This window comes from Bos javanicus, chromosome 7, assembly GCF_032452875.1.
Source record: "Bos javanicus breed banteng chromosome 7, ARS-OSU_banteng_1.0, whole genome shotgun sequence".
NCBI lineage: Eukaryota > Metazoa > Chordata > Mammalia > Artiodactyla > Bovidae > Bos > Bos javanicus.
Window position 1 is genome coordinate 30,416,206 of NC_083874.1, and position 15,514 is coordinate 30,431,719.

The window sequence follows — 15,514 nt, forward strand, 5'->3', positions numbered from 1 at the left end:
AAGGCAAACAGCATTGAGTTTTAAAACGTTTTCCTGATTATAAAATACTTACATGTTCAATGTAGAACATCTGGGAAATCAGAAAATTGCAAAGAAAACAAAAACCTATTATCCTATCACCATAGCTTCTGTAAATATTTTGGTACATTTCTTTCCGTTTTTAAAATGCCTTTATACATTTACACAATCGAGGTCCGATTTTGCAACATGAGTTTTTCATTTAAAAATATGAGTATTTCCCCATGTCATTAATTTCTAAACATAATTTTTAAGTTTGTAAAAAGTATATCCCCAATTTGAATCATCTCAATTAGAGGTCATTCGTCCTGTGTAATCGAGTAGAAACACCCAGGGTCTCAAGAGTTCTGAGAGAAGTCCAGAACTTAGCTAAAGCCTCTGATGGAACATTGGAACCTGGCAGGCTTGGCAGAGGTTGCTCGGCTCCAACGGCGGCTGCGGTCACAGAGGGGGACCCGTCGCGGCAAGCAAGATGCCAGGATGACCCGGAGCCCGGAGAGCCCTCGACTTTCCATCAGGTTTAATACGCGTCTACGCTGTAAGTTCCCGGCGATGCCCCAGTCTGCATCCCTCAACTCACGGGTCCGGACCTATCAGGCATCATCCGAGCAGCGCCGGCTTGCTCCGGATGCCCGCGCCCAGTGCACCCTCCACCCGCGCGGCGGTTGGACTCGGCTCCGCGCTCCGCGGAGCGCCTCTCCGAGTCCCTAGCTCGGGTCGCTGGGCTGAACCTGGGAGGAGGCGCCCGAGGTTCCGGGTCTGCCCGGATCGCCGCGTCTCCATCACCCCCGCCCCTCGAGCCGGGAGCGCGCAGGCGCAGCGGGCCAGGAGTCCCGCCGGCAGTCCAGGAGTCTGCGGTCGCGCCCCAGCCGCTGCCTCCACCGCCACCGCCACCGCCACCGCCACCGCCACCGCTCATCATGGGCCCGGGTCTCCGGCCGCTGCTACCTCTCGTGCTTTGCGTGGGGCTCAGCGCCCTCGTACCGTCCGCGGGAGCCTCGGGCTTCCGCAAGCGAGGCCCCTCGGTGACGGCCAAGGTGACCGGGCAGCGGGCAGCAAGTTCTCCTCGTGCCGCCCGGGGGGATGGGGGAGCTTTGGGGACTGGAACCTCAGGGTCAGGGGCGGCGATCAGGGGGCTTCCCAGGCGCAGAGGATGGGAGGCGGCCGCGGGGCTAGGTGGTAGTGGTGGGGGTCCCCGCGCGCGCGTGAGGCGGGGGCGCCCTCGCTCTCCTGGGAGACTTTAGGGGCGCTAGGCCGAGCGCACCCCCCGCCGCGGGCTGTCTGAGCGTCATCTCCTGGGCTGGTGATCCGACGTGGCCACCAGCCCGCGAGCTGGGAGAAGCTTCCGGAACCGGTGAGCCCGTTCTCTAGGGAGGAGACAGCCGAGGACTTCCTTCGGCGTGGCGGAGACTTGGGAATAGAAGCAGGAAGAATGCAGGAGGGCGAAGGAGGCGCGCTGCGAGAGGAGGGGTTGGAGCTGGGCCGCCCCCGCGGATGTCACCCGGCCTCTCAGAGCCCCAGGTCCAGCCCCTGTCGCTTGGGGTAGGGTAGGCGTTACGTGGCCTTGCTTAACCAAGGACTGTCCTCCCTTTCGTGTTTAGGAACCACCATCAATCCCCGCCAGGGAGGGAGAGGTGCGCTTTTCAGACTGGGGAGTAGACACAGGGCTTGGGATGCTGCTGAGCGAGGCCCAGGAGGCCCCTGCATGACTGAGGCCAGCCTTTCAATCTCGATGGGAGGTGGTGGGGTGGAGATCTGCCTTAGACTGCCTCCTTAGAGCTTCGGGTCTTTTCTCAGCACGTTTACCCAAGGTTAGAAGATGCCTGGAGAGACAGAGGGAGGAAAGGAGTGATTTGGTGCCCTTGATCACCACTTCTCGAAAACCCCCTGGCAGGAGTGTCTTAGAATCTGGAAGAAGGAGCAGCTGCAGGTGGTCTTAACAATCGGTCCCCTGTCTGCCAGAAGAAATGACAGTATTGGGTGCTTCAGCAGTGCTCCTCCAGTGCAGACCCCACCAGAGGAGCGGGGAGGACACGGGCAGGAGAGGTACAGCCCAACACCTGATGTAGCCTGAGAGTGAAGAGTGAACAGGAAGGCCCTGCTGCCGGGGTGCGGTGATAAACGAACTGCGGTTGGGAACCTCAGGGAGAGGGGAAGAAGAGTGGGGCTTCTTAGCCAGGGTGCATTCACTGAGTGAGTTTTCATGCACTCTAGGTTTGGAATAGTCACTTAACACTATCTCCTTTTTTTCCCCACCCCATTTGTCATTAAGTTCTAAAAACTAACTGTGCAGGCACGTCCTGCCACAGATTCGACTCTGCTGAATTACTTTTTCAGTGGGGGCATTTTAAGACAACTACTCCGTTGGGAAGTGGAAATATTCAAAATGATTTCTCTGAGTGTGGACAAGTAGATGAATTGGCCATCACTCTAGTGTATTGTATGTTTTCCCCAGCAGTCTTCAGCTTTTCCTCTGATAGTGTTTGAAAACAAGAATCTGTAAATGAGAGATACGAAGTGCTGTCCCTCCCAGGGCCCTTTCTTGTCTGTGAATCTTGCTGCCAGCCACCACCTCAGCCTCCTGCCCAGTCTCGGAGACTCACTGGTCTCAAAATCCACCCAGTTGGCATTTGCACCCTTGCATTTTCCAGCAGATGCCATGGGTTCTGTACAGCATCAGGCATCTGAGAGTGTAGAAAATAATGCTGCCATCTTTGCAGCTGTGCTCAAGTCACAGGTTGCTGTCACTTTCTGCAGTTCTCAGAGTGGCTAAGAGGCTTCACCTGAGGTAATAACAAGTTACCAAGAATGCCTGAGGCTCCTCCTCTGTAAGTGGAAATAGAAATAATACTTGCTGGCATATTAGATGTGATAGAGCAGGTAAAGTGCTTAGCCCTGATTGAAGTTCCTGATTTAAGAGGTCAACTGTTAGTGTTATTTGTGTTATCTTGTTAATCCTCCTGCAGCAGGGCAGGTACAGATGAGCAGGGGCTTGGAGTTGCCCAAGGTCCCATGGCCAATAAGTGGTGGAGCTGGTTTGAGAACAGTTTCCTTGACCTCGCGGCTCCAGCACTTGGGTGTCTTCCCCAGTTACTTTAGAAATGGAAGCACAGTTAACCCTACAAGGGTTTGGGGCAGGCTCTGTGAGGTCCTCTTGCCTCTTCCCCTATCTCTTCCCACCCTCTGCTGCTGCTGCTGCTAAGTCACTTTAGTCATGTCTGACTCTGTGCAACCCCATAGATGGCAGCCCACCAGGCTCCCCCATCCCTGGGATTCTCCAGGCAAGAATACTGGAGTGGGTTGCCATTTCCTTCTCCAATGCAAGAAAGTGAAGTCACTCAATCGTGTCCGACACTCAGCGACCCCACAGACTGCATTCCACCAGGCTCCCACCCTCTAGTGCCCATAATTTTCAAATGACTTTCAAGGGCAGCCTCAAGGGAAAAAAGGAGGGACCAAGGGGCCAGCTCTTGAAGTGCAATGTGGAATTTAAGCGCCATCTTTTCCAGGAAGTCTGCTCTGATATCCACAGATAATCACCACCTCTAACCATGACATTTTATCTGTACATACCTTCTTGTAAAGCTTGACTTCCCATCACAGTGACTATCTCTGTGCTTCCTCTTCTGTGGGACTTTGCAGCCTCATCCCTTTCACAGGGCCTGTTCCCAAGGACAGGTAGCAAAGTCAGAGACAATCTCAGGGTACGAGGGTTTGCCTGGCAGCCACCCCAGGCCCACCTTACCCTCTGTTTAGGTGTGCGTGTGCCCTGGTCTTCATTCAGTATTGCCTGACTTTTTTTTTTTTTTAGTACCTGCTTCAGCTGACACTGTGCTGGGCACTGGGGATCTAAAAATGCCATTTCCACCCCTTCAGGTAGAAATTGCCTAGACAGAGAGAGCCACATTCATGACAAATGGCAGTCCAAGTGAATGCAGCTTCAAATTGAAATTCTGTCTTTCATGTTCCTAGTATTGCCTAACAAAACTTGGAACTCTTAGCCAGATCCTTCCTCCGCCTTCTGAAATGGGTGAGAGTCTTCCTTCCCAGCTGGTTGTGGTCAGAAGGGTTGTGTTGCTTCTCTGCACATGGATCCCTTTTCCTGCCTCAGTGCTTTGGTTCCAGAAAGAACTGCCAGGTGGGGCTTGTGCCCATTCTTGTCCCCGGAGACTGCTCCCCTCCTTCCAGGCTGGCATCCCATCACACCTCTGTCAGGATGCCTTCCCTCAGCCCTCAGCATCCCTCCAGCACACTAGTATTCAGTGTTCTTGGGGTCCTTGTCACCCACAGCCTTGTGCTATGGCTGTTCATGTACTTGGCCTGTCTCTGTCCATAATCTCCCTGAGGACAGGGACTTCCTCCACTTGTACCCTTACAATGCCTTCTGCAGAGATCTTTGACAAGTATTTAATAAGATTTGATTTTATTGTTTCCATTAGAGTTAGGGAAACTCTGCTGTATTTTCATGCCATCATGCAAGAAGTTGAAGGACGCTGTGGTTTGGGAAAAAACATCGTATTAATACGTGTGCTAGGCCGCATGTAGGAAAACAAGATGGTTATTGGAGAGTTACGCTGGGTGACACAGACACTTTTTCTTCATCTTTTCATGCTGTCCTCCCATATTTTATTCTCTTTGCTGTTGAAATGTTCACAGGCTTTCTTTTCTCTTCTTTATTTTAAAAGTCTGGCAGGCTTATGTGGTGCTTCCTTATGGATTACATAGCCAGTTCTTGTCTTGGAGCCTCTTCATTATTGCCTGTTACTGAATTTACTCCTTGGTTTGGAAATCCCTTTGGAGAACTGCTTCTTTGACCCAGGCCGCATGCCAGGCTCTTGAGGGCATTAATAGAGCTTCCTGAATCGTCCTCCTTCACTGCACTGCCCAATCGCAAGGGCCTGGTCTTTTATGCATTCTCTAAACTTTTACCACGTAAATAATACAGTTTTTTGTAGCTCTGGCCATGTAAAATTGCAAAATGCCATATGGAACACTAAATATCACATCATTCTGTGACAGACGTCCTGATGTATTGGCAGAGGCTCTTGTCTTGAACTAAAGCTTGACAGTCTTTACTTTGCGATTTTTCCAAACTGTATGACATCTTTTCTCTTTGACACCTTCTTAAATTTTTTTAAAGCCATCTCTTGAATGTCTTTTTTTTTACCCATTCAAATAGTGAATTGGTTCATATAATCTAAACTTGCTAACAGAATGCCCTTCGACTCTGTGGCCTTTTCAAACGTTCTGTCTCGAAATTATCTTAACACAGTGATTTGTGAAGCAGAACGTATATAATTGTGTTTTAGGTGAAACAGTTAAAAAAAAGTCCAAGAGAACTTTTAAGGCTTATCTGCAAAGAAAGAAGTGACTGACTTCTGGAGTTGTGCTTGCTCTCTTCTGTTTTAAAATGCTGTGACAGAGAAAGGGCACATTCTACTTGGGCAACTTTGGGAGCGTGAGGACCGGATTCGGTGTCTTAAGTGTACGGGGTAAATGGTTCTGTCAGGACCAGCGTGCGATGTTTGCTGTGCTTAGGACGCAGCAGAGGCCTGCGTGTCTTAGTGTGTTTGGACGCGACTGGCAGGCCTTTTGGAGCAGGGCTGTGTGTTTTGATCATCTTTCACAGCCCCCTTGACAACAGACATCTATTGAGAACTCATTGGGAATTTGGTGCTGCTCGAAGTTACAAAAAAATAAATCTGGACGGTTAGACTATTTATTTCCTCACCAGTTTTTTTTTCTCCTGCCAAGACTGGAGAGCATCACCTTTCAGAAGAGCAGTAGTCTCCACTCTCAACCCCTAGCTTTGTCCACAGAGCTAGGAAACGAGGCGACAGCAGTGTGTGTCTGGGGTACCTGGGGGAGAGGAATTCTTGAAGACGTTACTGGCTCATTCTGACAGTACTGAGTCCAACTTTAAACCCAGTTCTTAGCACAGTGTCTGACTCAGTGATGGTGCTCCATAATGGTTTGGTGAATGAATATTTGCGAGGGAAATGCACCCACAAAGATGGTTTCAGAACTCCCTTATCTCTTGCTCCTTCACCCCCTCCTTTATAAAACGCTGGTGGCCGGGGCCTCACACGTGGGTCCGTTCTCAGACTGTCACATGCACTCACCTTGTACTGTGGCTTTTCCACAGTGTAACCTTGTGCTCCACCTTTCAACCACATGCAGGTCTTCTTTGACGTGAGGATTGGAGATAAAGATGTTGGCAGAATCGTAATTGGCCTCTTTGGAAAAGTCGTGCCCAAGACTGTGGAAAATTTTGTCGCTCTGGCAACAGGAGAGGTATATCTCAGTTTTATCCCCTTTAACTGTGCACAGAATTGAATCTTCCTCCTTTTAAGCCAAACATACAGATGTATCCTGGGGGTTGAATGGAGAGAATAGCATGGAAACATATACACTACCATATGTAAAACAGATAACCTGTGGGAATTTGCTGCATGACTCAGGGAACTCAAACTGGGGCTCTGTGACAACCTAGAGGGGTGGGATGAGGTGGGAGGTGGGAGGGAGGTTCCAGAGGGAGGGCACACATGTATACCTATGGCTGATTCATGTTGATGCATGGCAGAAACCAACACAATATTGAAAAGCAATTATCCTCCAATTAAAAACAAACACCTTTTTAAAAATGTAAATGTAAAAAAAAAGTTGTACCTGGGAAAATAAGTATTAAATTAGTAGATGAGATGAACCCAAGACATCTAATAATATTTTACTTTGTTTTTCTATAAAATCTGTATTCTTTAAGCACTCAGTTTCCTCAAGGTTCTAGAAAGTGAAAGTCATTAAGTGAAAATGCAGACTTCTTTTTCCTTGTGCATGTTAGTATTTTACTTCCATAGTTAGTTATTTTTCAGTCAGCTAATGATAAATATCTGTCAGTAAACTGTTGTAGGTACCTACTTTAGTTCTGTAGATATTGTGTGTAATTTTCTCATTTTGTCATTTCCAGATAAACACTGGGGTTTATCTTACAGTATGGGTTATATCTGCTTGTGTATTCAATTGACATAATCTCTTTAGAAAGGATATGGATATAAAGGAAGCAAATTTCATCGCGTCATCAAAGATTTCATGATTCAAGGAGGAGACTTCACCCGGGGAGATGGCACTGGTGGTAATGTTGTCTCTTAAACTTTTCCTTTCCTGCTTACCCAAGTGAAACCTAAGACTAAGATGGTATATTTGCCCAGCATATTGAACTCCCAGCTTCAAGGAACAAAGTCAAAAAGACAAACTAATTCTTCCAGAAAGATAAAGAGTTTTTGGTTGGGGGGGCCTCATCTAACAAAATCTTGGTAGGTGCGAATGAGTGAGGCCTCCTAATTTTAAACAGTCTTTGCTTGGGTGTTCATTATCCTTCTTTAGTGGAGATGTATTCATTTAGTAGGCTGTTTTGCAGTTATGACAATCCTAGACTCCTGGTAGGTAGCAATATGGAAAGATGTCTGTCATAGCAAGGAGAAGTAGACTGAGAAACCGTGTGCCCTGGAGGGGGACAGCCAGCTGCAGAAGTGCATTTTGCCGGCGGGGGTGGGGGGGTTGGGGGGGGGGGTCCAGAAGCATCATGCCAGAATCATGAGACTGGTATTTAGGTGGCAGGATCACAGGTGAATTTACCTCCTTCTTTCAGAATTCTCTTTTTATCATCAGCTTTTGCAGTAATAAAAAATTAATAGACCACTTGTCACAATTATAGTATAAATTAATTTTTATCAACACCATTAGAATTCAATAAAGAACCCATAATTCAGTTTACAGAATTTCAAATATATCTGAGCTTATTGTTTCTCATTGAGGATTCCAGCTGCCCAGCTCCCTGGTCTGTCTTTTCCTCAAAATGTAGTGAGTTCTTTTCCTGAACATACATACAATATGGAACTACACCGCATTTTTATTTACTTCAGGTTTAAGATTTTTAATTCAGCAAATACTGGGTTTGGTAGATAGTAAATGGCTAATGTTTTAAAGAAACAAGCCATTTTCAAACACTATTGTTAATTTTATGTTTATTGCAATGGTTTTTTAAAATAACAAAATGGCTGTCATTAAATGCTTGAATTTGCCAAGACACCGGTGGAGATGCTGCTGGGTATGGGAATGTAGATTGGATCAGAGGAACGTGCTCAGGTTACTTGGTTGAATGGGGCTGCTGCAGAGCTGGGTCTCCGGTGGAAAAGCCTGCAGTTCCGGTGCCGGTCCCCTCAGGACTGGCACTCCGCCGTCCTGCCTGGGCCCCGGCAGGAATGGTGATGGAACTTCCCTGTGTTCTCTCTTCTGTTCGTCTTTCTTTCTCTCTCTGCCTTGTGTGTGTGTATGTGTGTGTGTGTGTGTGTGCGTGTGTGCACATGCACAGGCATGTACAGAATTAAAATTCTCTGAGTTTTGGAGATAGGACCTTTTGGATCATTTAAATTTAGCCTAGACCTCTCTGTAGGCAGAACTTTCCTGCCAGGCTACTTTGTATGTCACTTACCGACCAGCTATAAATTGCTTACCTTTGGTATTCACTTCTGGTCCTTCTAACTGAGCCAGGATTGGATTTTTTTTTTTTTCCTTAGGAAGATGAATTATATTTGACCTCTTTTACCAAAAAAAAAAAAAAAAGGCAGGGTTCCTTAAATTATTAAATATTAATTACTCAGATAAATATAAAATAAGGGTTACAAAGGAGTGAAGTTGTTAAAATATCCAGTTATTATTTAGAAGCTGTATATCCCAAGATGTATACCTTAAGATTCACAAAATGTCCTTAGTATTCCTCTACGGCAACACTTTCTAGATAACCTGTTTGAAAAGTTAACTATGCTAGCTATGAAGAGGTTTTGGTTGTATAAAATGAAGAAAAATGCCCATGTAAGAGCCAAGTCTTAAGGAACTTTTTTGCCTGGTCCTTCACAAGTACTGCATAGTAAGAAGGAGATAACATGAGAGCTAACTGAGCCAGGACTTTAAGGTTGGCCACTGATGGATAAGGTGCCCTGCAGTGCAAAAGTTGGGTGTCACAGGCACTCAGGGTTGGGGGATGGAGCAGATGGTCTGAATTGATGTTTTATAGGGAAAATGTGCTGTGCTAGATCTCCAGCCCCTATGCCTGCCTCTGGCTCAAGGCTGGCTCCCTGGCTGCTCCCAGTTGCTGTCACCCTCTGTACCCTGAAGTCATCAAGCCTAATGACTTCCAGGCTGGCACTATTCTTCTTAGTACCGAGGCTCTAAGTGCTTAGAGAACCAGAGTTGGAGCCAGAAGTTCAAGTTTTACTTTTTTCAAGTTTGATAAGCTCCCATTTGATAAGTTTGATAACTTTCCCGTTCACAATGGAAATGAGAGAACCTATCCTATAGGACTGTTATGAGGATTGGCTAAGGGTGTATATTAAGTGTATATTGCAGTTGGCTTGGCTGCTGAGGTATGAGTGACCCAGGACAAGTGACCTGACCCTCAGGACAGAGATGGGGTCACTAGGATGGCTTACCCATCATTCCATCAGACATTACCATGCCATCCTGCCCTTCCCTTCCTTCTCATTTCAAAGTGAAATCACTGACTTGCTTGGTCAAGGTTTGGGTGTTCGTTTGAGGCCAGAGGGCATCTTACCTTCCTGTGTGATACTTAAGGCTTTTGTTTGTTTCTTTGGTCCCTGGTGCTCTGTTTCCTTAAGGAGTAAATTTTATCTTCTGCTTAATTGCTCTTGTATCTTTTCCTCATTCCCATCTTCTTCTATAGGGTTCTCTTAACCAGTTCTACTCAAACCTTATACTTGCCTTTGAAGAATTTACTTTTGTAAAACATCTGTTGACTCTACCCTTTTTGTTTTGTCTCACCCAGGTATAAGCATTTATGGTGAGACATTCCCAGATGAGAACTTCAAACTGAAGCATTATGGCATTGGGTGGGTCAGCATGGCCAATGCTGGGCCTGACACCAACGGCTCTCAGTTCTTTATCACCTTGACCAAGCCCACCTGGCTGGATGGCAAACATGTGGTATTTGGAAAAGTCCTCGATGGAATGGTAACTTGATATATTATTTTTCCTCATTCAAAGCTTTATAATGAAAGTACTCTTAGTGATTTGCTCTCAAATTATGCTTCTTGGAGAGCCATAATTATATGCTGACTGGCCTCTTCAAAGGTGAATAAAGTATATATGGTATGTGGGTTCAGACCCTGGGTTGGGAAGATCCCCTAGAGAAGGGCATGGCAACCCACTCCAGTGTTCATGCCTGGAGAATCCCATGGACACAGCAGCCTGGTGGGCTACACTCCATAGGCTCACAGAGTCGGACATGACTGAAGCGACTTAACACACACACACACACACACACACACACACAGTATTTTAATTGTTAGGAGTATTGGAGCAGAAGCTGGGGGAGAAGTTGAGTCCTTAATTTATCATACTATTAGATATAATTGGAAAGCCATTTTAATGTAACCAAATGAAATCCTGTAGGTACAATGAAATATCATTAAACTTAGAAAGGAAATCCTGTCACTTGCTAGAACATGGATAAATCTTGAGAATGTCTTGCTAAGTAAAGTAAGCCTGTCACAAAAAGACTGTATGATTCCATTCAAATGAGGGATCTAAAGTAGTCAAGTACATGGGAACATAAAGCAGGATGATGGTTTCCAGGGGCTGGGGAATGAAGAAATGGGGAGCTGGTGTTCAATGAGCATAGCTATGAATCTTCAGTTTTACAAGATGAAAAAATTCTGGAGATTTGGTTGCACAATAATGTGAATATGCTTAAACTAATGAACTTAAAGTTACACTTAGAAGTGGCTAAGCTGGTAATTATATGTTATGTATTTCTTGTGCTCAGTTGCTCAGTCGTGTGTGATTCTCTGCAACCTCATGAACTGTAGCCTGCCAGGCTCTTGTGTCCATAGGATTTTCCAGGCAATAATACTGGAGTGGGTTGCCATTTTCTTCTCCATGTGTTCCTTACCACAATTTAAAATATTTTTAAAACCCTGAGCCCATGTAGTTCAGTACAGATATAAGTCACTTTCAGAGGCACACAGTATAATCACCAGAATTCCTAAAGAGAATTCAAATTTATGCTCCTGTGTCTCAAAGAACATCAAAGGGGCCCAATTCATAATCCACAGGAAGAATTCTTAAAATCCTCATTCCCTTCCACTCCCTGCATTTCTCCTCCTTAGCAGCTGCCCAAAGATGCTCTTCTAGCTCCTCAAGTGGCAGCTGTAAGGTCTGCCCAGTACAACCCTGGAGCATCCTCGAGTCCCTTCCCTCTGCCATATTTCATTGTTTTCATGCGAACTCATCCAAACATAAATAAACTAATCTCACTCACTGTAGTTTTTCCACAACTTCTACCTGTTATTCTGATTCTACCCAACTAAAGGGCAGGTACTGAGCTGGCTGACTCAGAACCTCCCTTACAAGGCAAAGATGTGTTCAACCAGAACTGTCAAATAATTCTCATTGGCAAGTGGGATAGGGCTTCCGAGGTGGCTCAGCAGTAAAGAATCTGCCTGCCAGTCCAAGAGATGCAGGTTTGATCCCTTGGTTGGGAAGATCCCCTGGAGAAGGAAATGGCAACTCACTCTAGTGTTCTTGCCTGGGAAATCCCACGGACAGAGAAGCCTGGTGGGCTACAGTCCACAGGGTCCCAAAGAGTTGGACAAAACTTAATGATTAAATAACAAGCGGGATGAGAAGCAAATGGGGCAAACACCTGTCACTTAATATATCACTTTAGGTCCCGTCACAGTGAAGGACATGCCTACATTTTCATGAGCCAGTGTCCTCAAAAGAATGTATTCTTGAATAGCAAGGAATCCTAGTCTCCAGCCTCTTACTGCTTTTTAAATGAGCTAAACATAGACACGCATGTGTTAAAACAGTTTGGAGTTTTGACTGCTGAGTCTAATCAGATTCCAAGTATTTTAAATGTAAACTGATTCAAGTGAGCATTTTTAAATACAACATAATGCTTCCCTTGTGGCTCAGATGGTAAAGTATCTGCCTGCAATGCAGGAGACCCGGGTTCAATCCCTGGGTCGGGAAGATTCACCTGGAGAAGGAAATGGCAACCTACTCCAGTGCTCTTGCCTGGAAAATTCCATAGACAGAGGAGCCTGGTAGGCTACAGTCCATGGGATTGCAAAGAGTCGGACATGACTGAGCAACTTCACTTTCACTTTCACTTTAATGCTAGGCTGTAAGAAAAATGAAGAGTATGCATCTGGGGCTTCCTTCTTCTGGTCATGGTTTTCCTTCCAGTCTTCTGGATCTTATGTCTTGGTGCCCTGGTTTGCTTTTTTAACCTCCCTCCACTATTGGCATGCATCCTGGAAGATCTGCTTCCTGGTCCTAGACAAAGAGTCCTGAACATTTTATGAGTCATATAATACTTTGAGAAACTATTGAAAACTATAAACTGTCTCTAGAAGGAGAATAAGAAAGTGTGTGTGTTATACAGTTTCAAGGAATTTTCACAATCTCCTGACTTCCACCCCCTGAACCTCCAGAGATTGTCTAAGTGGTTTTCTTAACACTGGACCTCACCCCAGACTTGTAGAATCAGAACCTTCACAGGTGGGCCTGCAAACAAGCATGTTAAAAATTGTGGTCAAATATGGCACCCCACTCCAGTACTCTTGCCTGGAAAATCCCATGGACGGAGGAGCCTGGTGGGCTGCAGTCCATGGGGTTGCTAAGAGTCGGACACACTGAGTGACTTCACTTTCACTTTTCCCTTTCATGCATTGGAGAAGGAAATGGCAACCCACTCCAGTGTTCTTGCCTGGAGAATCCCAGGGACGGGGGAGCCTGGTGGGCTGCCGTCTATGGGGTCGCACAGAGTCGGACACGACTGAATCGACTTAGCAGCAGCAGCAGCAGCAGCATACCCAACATAGAAATTTCCATTTTAACCATTAAATAAGCAGTTTATAACCTGCCACAGGTAATTCAGGTATGTAGCTGCTGCTTTAGGTACACATAGGCACATATGAACCCACACACACAATCTATTTAGAAATATGTATTATTATTAGAATAATGCTGATCTTTTATCTTAAATTAATTTGGATTAGCTGACACCATGTCCAAAGCACTGAGAAACTTTGTTGCTATTTTGTTTCAACCTATTTTAGAAACTCATTAGAGATCTACCAGCTTAGTCCTGGGAGAAGGCAATAGCAACCCACTCCAGTACTCATGCCTGGAAAATCCCATGAATGGAGGAGCCTGGTGGGCTGCAGTCCATGGGGTCGATAAGAGTCGGACATGACTGAGCGACTTCACTTTCACTTTTCACTTTTCACTTTTCACTTTCATGCATTGGAGAAGGAAATTGCAGCCCACTCTAGTGTTCTTGCCTGGAGAATCCCAGGGATGGCGGAGCCTGGTGGGCTGCCGTCTCTGGGGTCGCACAGAGTCGGACACGACTGAAGTGACTTAGCAGCAGCAGCAGCAGCTTAGTCCTTGCCTTGTATGAGACAGAGTGGTCCATGGGCTGTGAAACCATCCAGAGTAGAGAAAGGGGTCTTTATACCACCGGTGGGATAGTGAGTGAAAGTCACTCAGTTGTGTCTGATTCTTTGTGACCCCATGGACTATACAGTCCATGGAATTCTTCAGGCCAGAATACTGGAGTGGGTAGCATTCCCTTCTCCAGGGAATCTTTCCAACCCAGGGATCAAACCCAGGTCTTCCGCATTGCAGGCAGATCCTTTACTGTCTGAGCCACCAGGGAAGCCCTTGGGGTAGAGATTACATTAGTATCAGACTCAACCTGTAGATTCAGCTTCCCAGGTGGCACTAGTGGTAAAGAATCAGCCTGCCAATCAATGCAGGAGATGAGACGCAAGAGATGCAGGTTCAATTCCTGGATTAGGAATATCCCCAGGAGGAGGAAATGGCAACCCACCCCAGTATTCTTGCCTGGAGAATCCCATGGACAGAGGAGCCTGGCAGGCTACATACAGTTCATCAGGTTGCAAAGAGTCAGACACAACTAGGTGACTGGGTACACACACGTACAGCATGTAGATCACTGGAGTCAGCTTTAAAATGGGCCAACCCAGAACTGGCTCCATTACTAAATCTGCTTTCTGGCTCATTTTCTTTTGCTTAGACCTCTTACAGAGTGGAGCTGAAATTATCTTAAATTCCATGTTAACTCGTAAGTTGGGCTGTAACTAGTGAATAGAAATAGTTTTTATTAGAGCTAGGTTGCTAATAAAAAGAAGAGAGGAAACACACAAATATGCCCTCTGAGCAGCAAGCTTGTAGGTAAATTTTACTGTTATATATCAATTTCCTAAGTTTTCCATAGTTAGCTTGCATGGTTTTTGTAATCATAAAATGAAAACTTATTTCCCACTAGGGCTCAGACTTCACATTGATTTTACCTCTTGATCATCATAGTTGCTGGTCAGAAGTGATCCATGGGTCTCCTTTTCTCTCACCAGACAGTGGTCCACTCCATAGAACTGCAGGCAACTGACGGGCATGACCGCCCATTCACCGACTGCTCCATTGTCAACAGCGGCAAGATAGACGTGAAAACGCCCTTTGTGGTAGAGGTCTCTGACTGGTGATGGAACTGGCAGACAGCAAAGAACACAGTCTGGCAGGGGTGTGTGTGTGTATGGGCTGATTCTTCAAAGTTACTGTTTTGCTTTGTTTTTCAACTTTATTCTGTTTTCCACTCCAGATTACAGAAAGGTTATAACAACCAACCACTCAAAATTTAATTATCATGAATTTTGGTAAATCACTTGTTTAGGGACTTTGCACTTAAAAGACTTATCCCTTTCCTCCAGTGGTGCTATTTTTAAACTAGAAACTTTGTATTTGGTATCTTCTTTGGAAGAACAGACACACAATCATTACCTTGCTGGATTAAGTGTGATCCCCAAATTGAGTGATGCTGAAGGTTTGTTTGAAAAAGAAAGAGACAAGAAGTGTATTATTTTGTATTCAAACAGAAATTCTTTTCAAAGGGAGATTTGATTAGTATTATCTGTCACAGGGACTTTTGCCTTTGAAAGGTGCTTATTCTCTATATTAAATACTTTTTATATAAATCAATTATTTTTGAAAGACATTTTTTAACCTAAAGTTCTTTTTAAAAACTAATGTACAGAAATATATGCATTTTAATGTCACCAGTGAACAGATTAATAAAGGTTCTGCAATTCAAAATATTAACACAACTGGATAATTTGTGATAAGAATGCACAGAAGTGATGCCCATCCACATTCCAGACACTTGAGCTGATTATTCACCCATTTTTTACTCAATATAATATGTTTAAAAAGTTCATTGGCGTCTAGTTGCCACAGAAAGGAATCTTTTTTTTTTTTTTCACTTACATAATAGGGATGAAGATTCAGGCTATACTTAAACTGGATGGGAAAATAAAATCCTATTGGTGGCTCTTGTTGTAACATACCTGGCTGTACCAGAGTGTACCTAATCTCTGTTCAAACGGGAGTGGTT

The 15,514-nt window shown here is 45.3% G+C and overlaps 1 protein-coding gene across 1 annotated transcript; it reads left to right on the forward strand.

Moving 5' to 3' along the window:
• The first annotated feature begins 835 nt into the window (after positions 1-835).
• Positions 836-15,218, forward strand: PPIC (peptidylprolyl isomerase C). The gene is made up of 5 exons (XM_061422954.1): positions 836-1,055; positions 6,199-6,312; positions 7,057-7,150; positions 9,860-10,044; positions 14,481-15,218. Exons 1-5 carry the CDS (start codon positions 939-941, stop codon positions 14,607-14,609), a joined length of 639 nt encoding a protein of 212 aa, XP_061278938.1. The 5' UTR covers positions 836-938; the 3' UTR covers positions 14,610-15,218.
• Positions 15,219-15,514: the final 296 nt, after the last annotated feature.

Bases quoted from the DNA above. Each gene is read 5' to 3' on its own strand.
- PPIC (XM_061422954.1), top strand. From the start codon at position 939: ATGGGCCCGGGTCTCCGGCCGCTGCTACCTCTCGTGCTTTGCGTGGGG. The intron at 7,151-9,859 runs GTAATGTTGTCT...TGTCTCACCCAG, and splicing joins CCGGGGAGATGGCACTGGTG to GTATAAGCATTTATGGTGAG. The intron at 10,045-14,480 runs GTAACTTGATAT...TTCTCTCACCAG, and splicing joins GAAAAGTCCTCGATGGAATG to ACAGTGGTCCACTCCATAGA.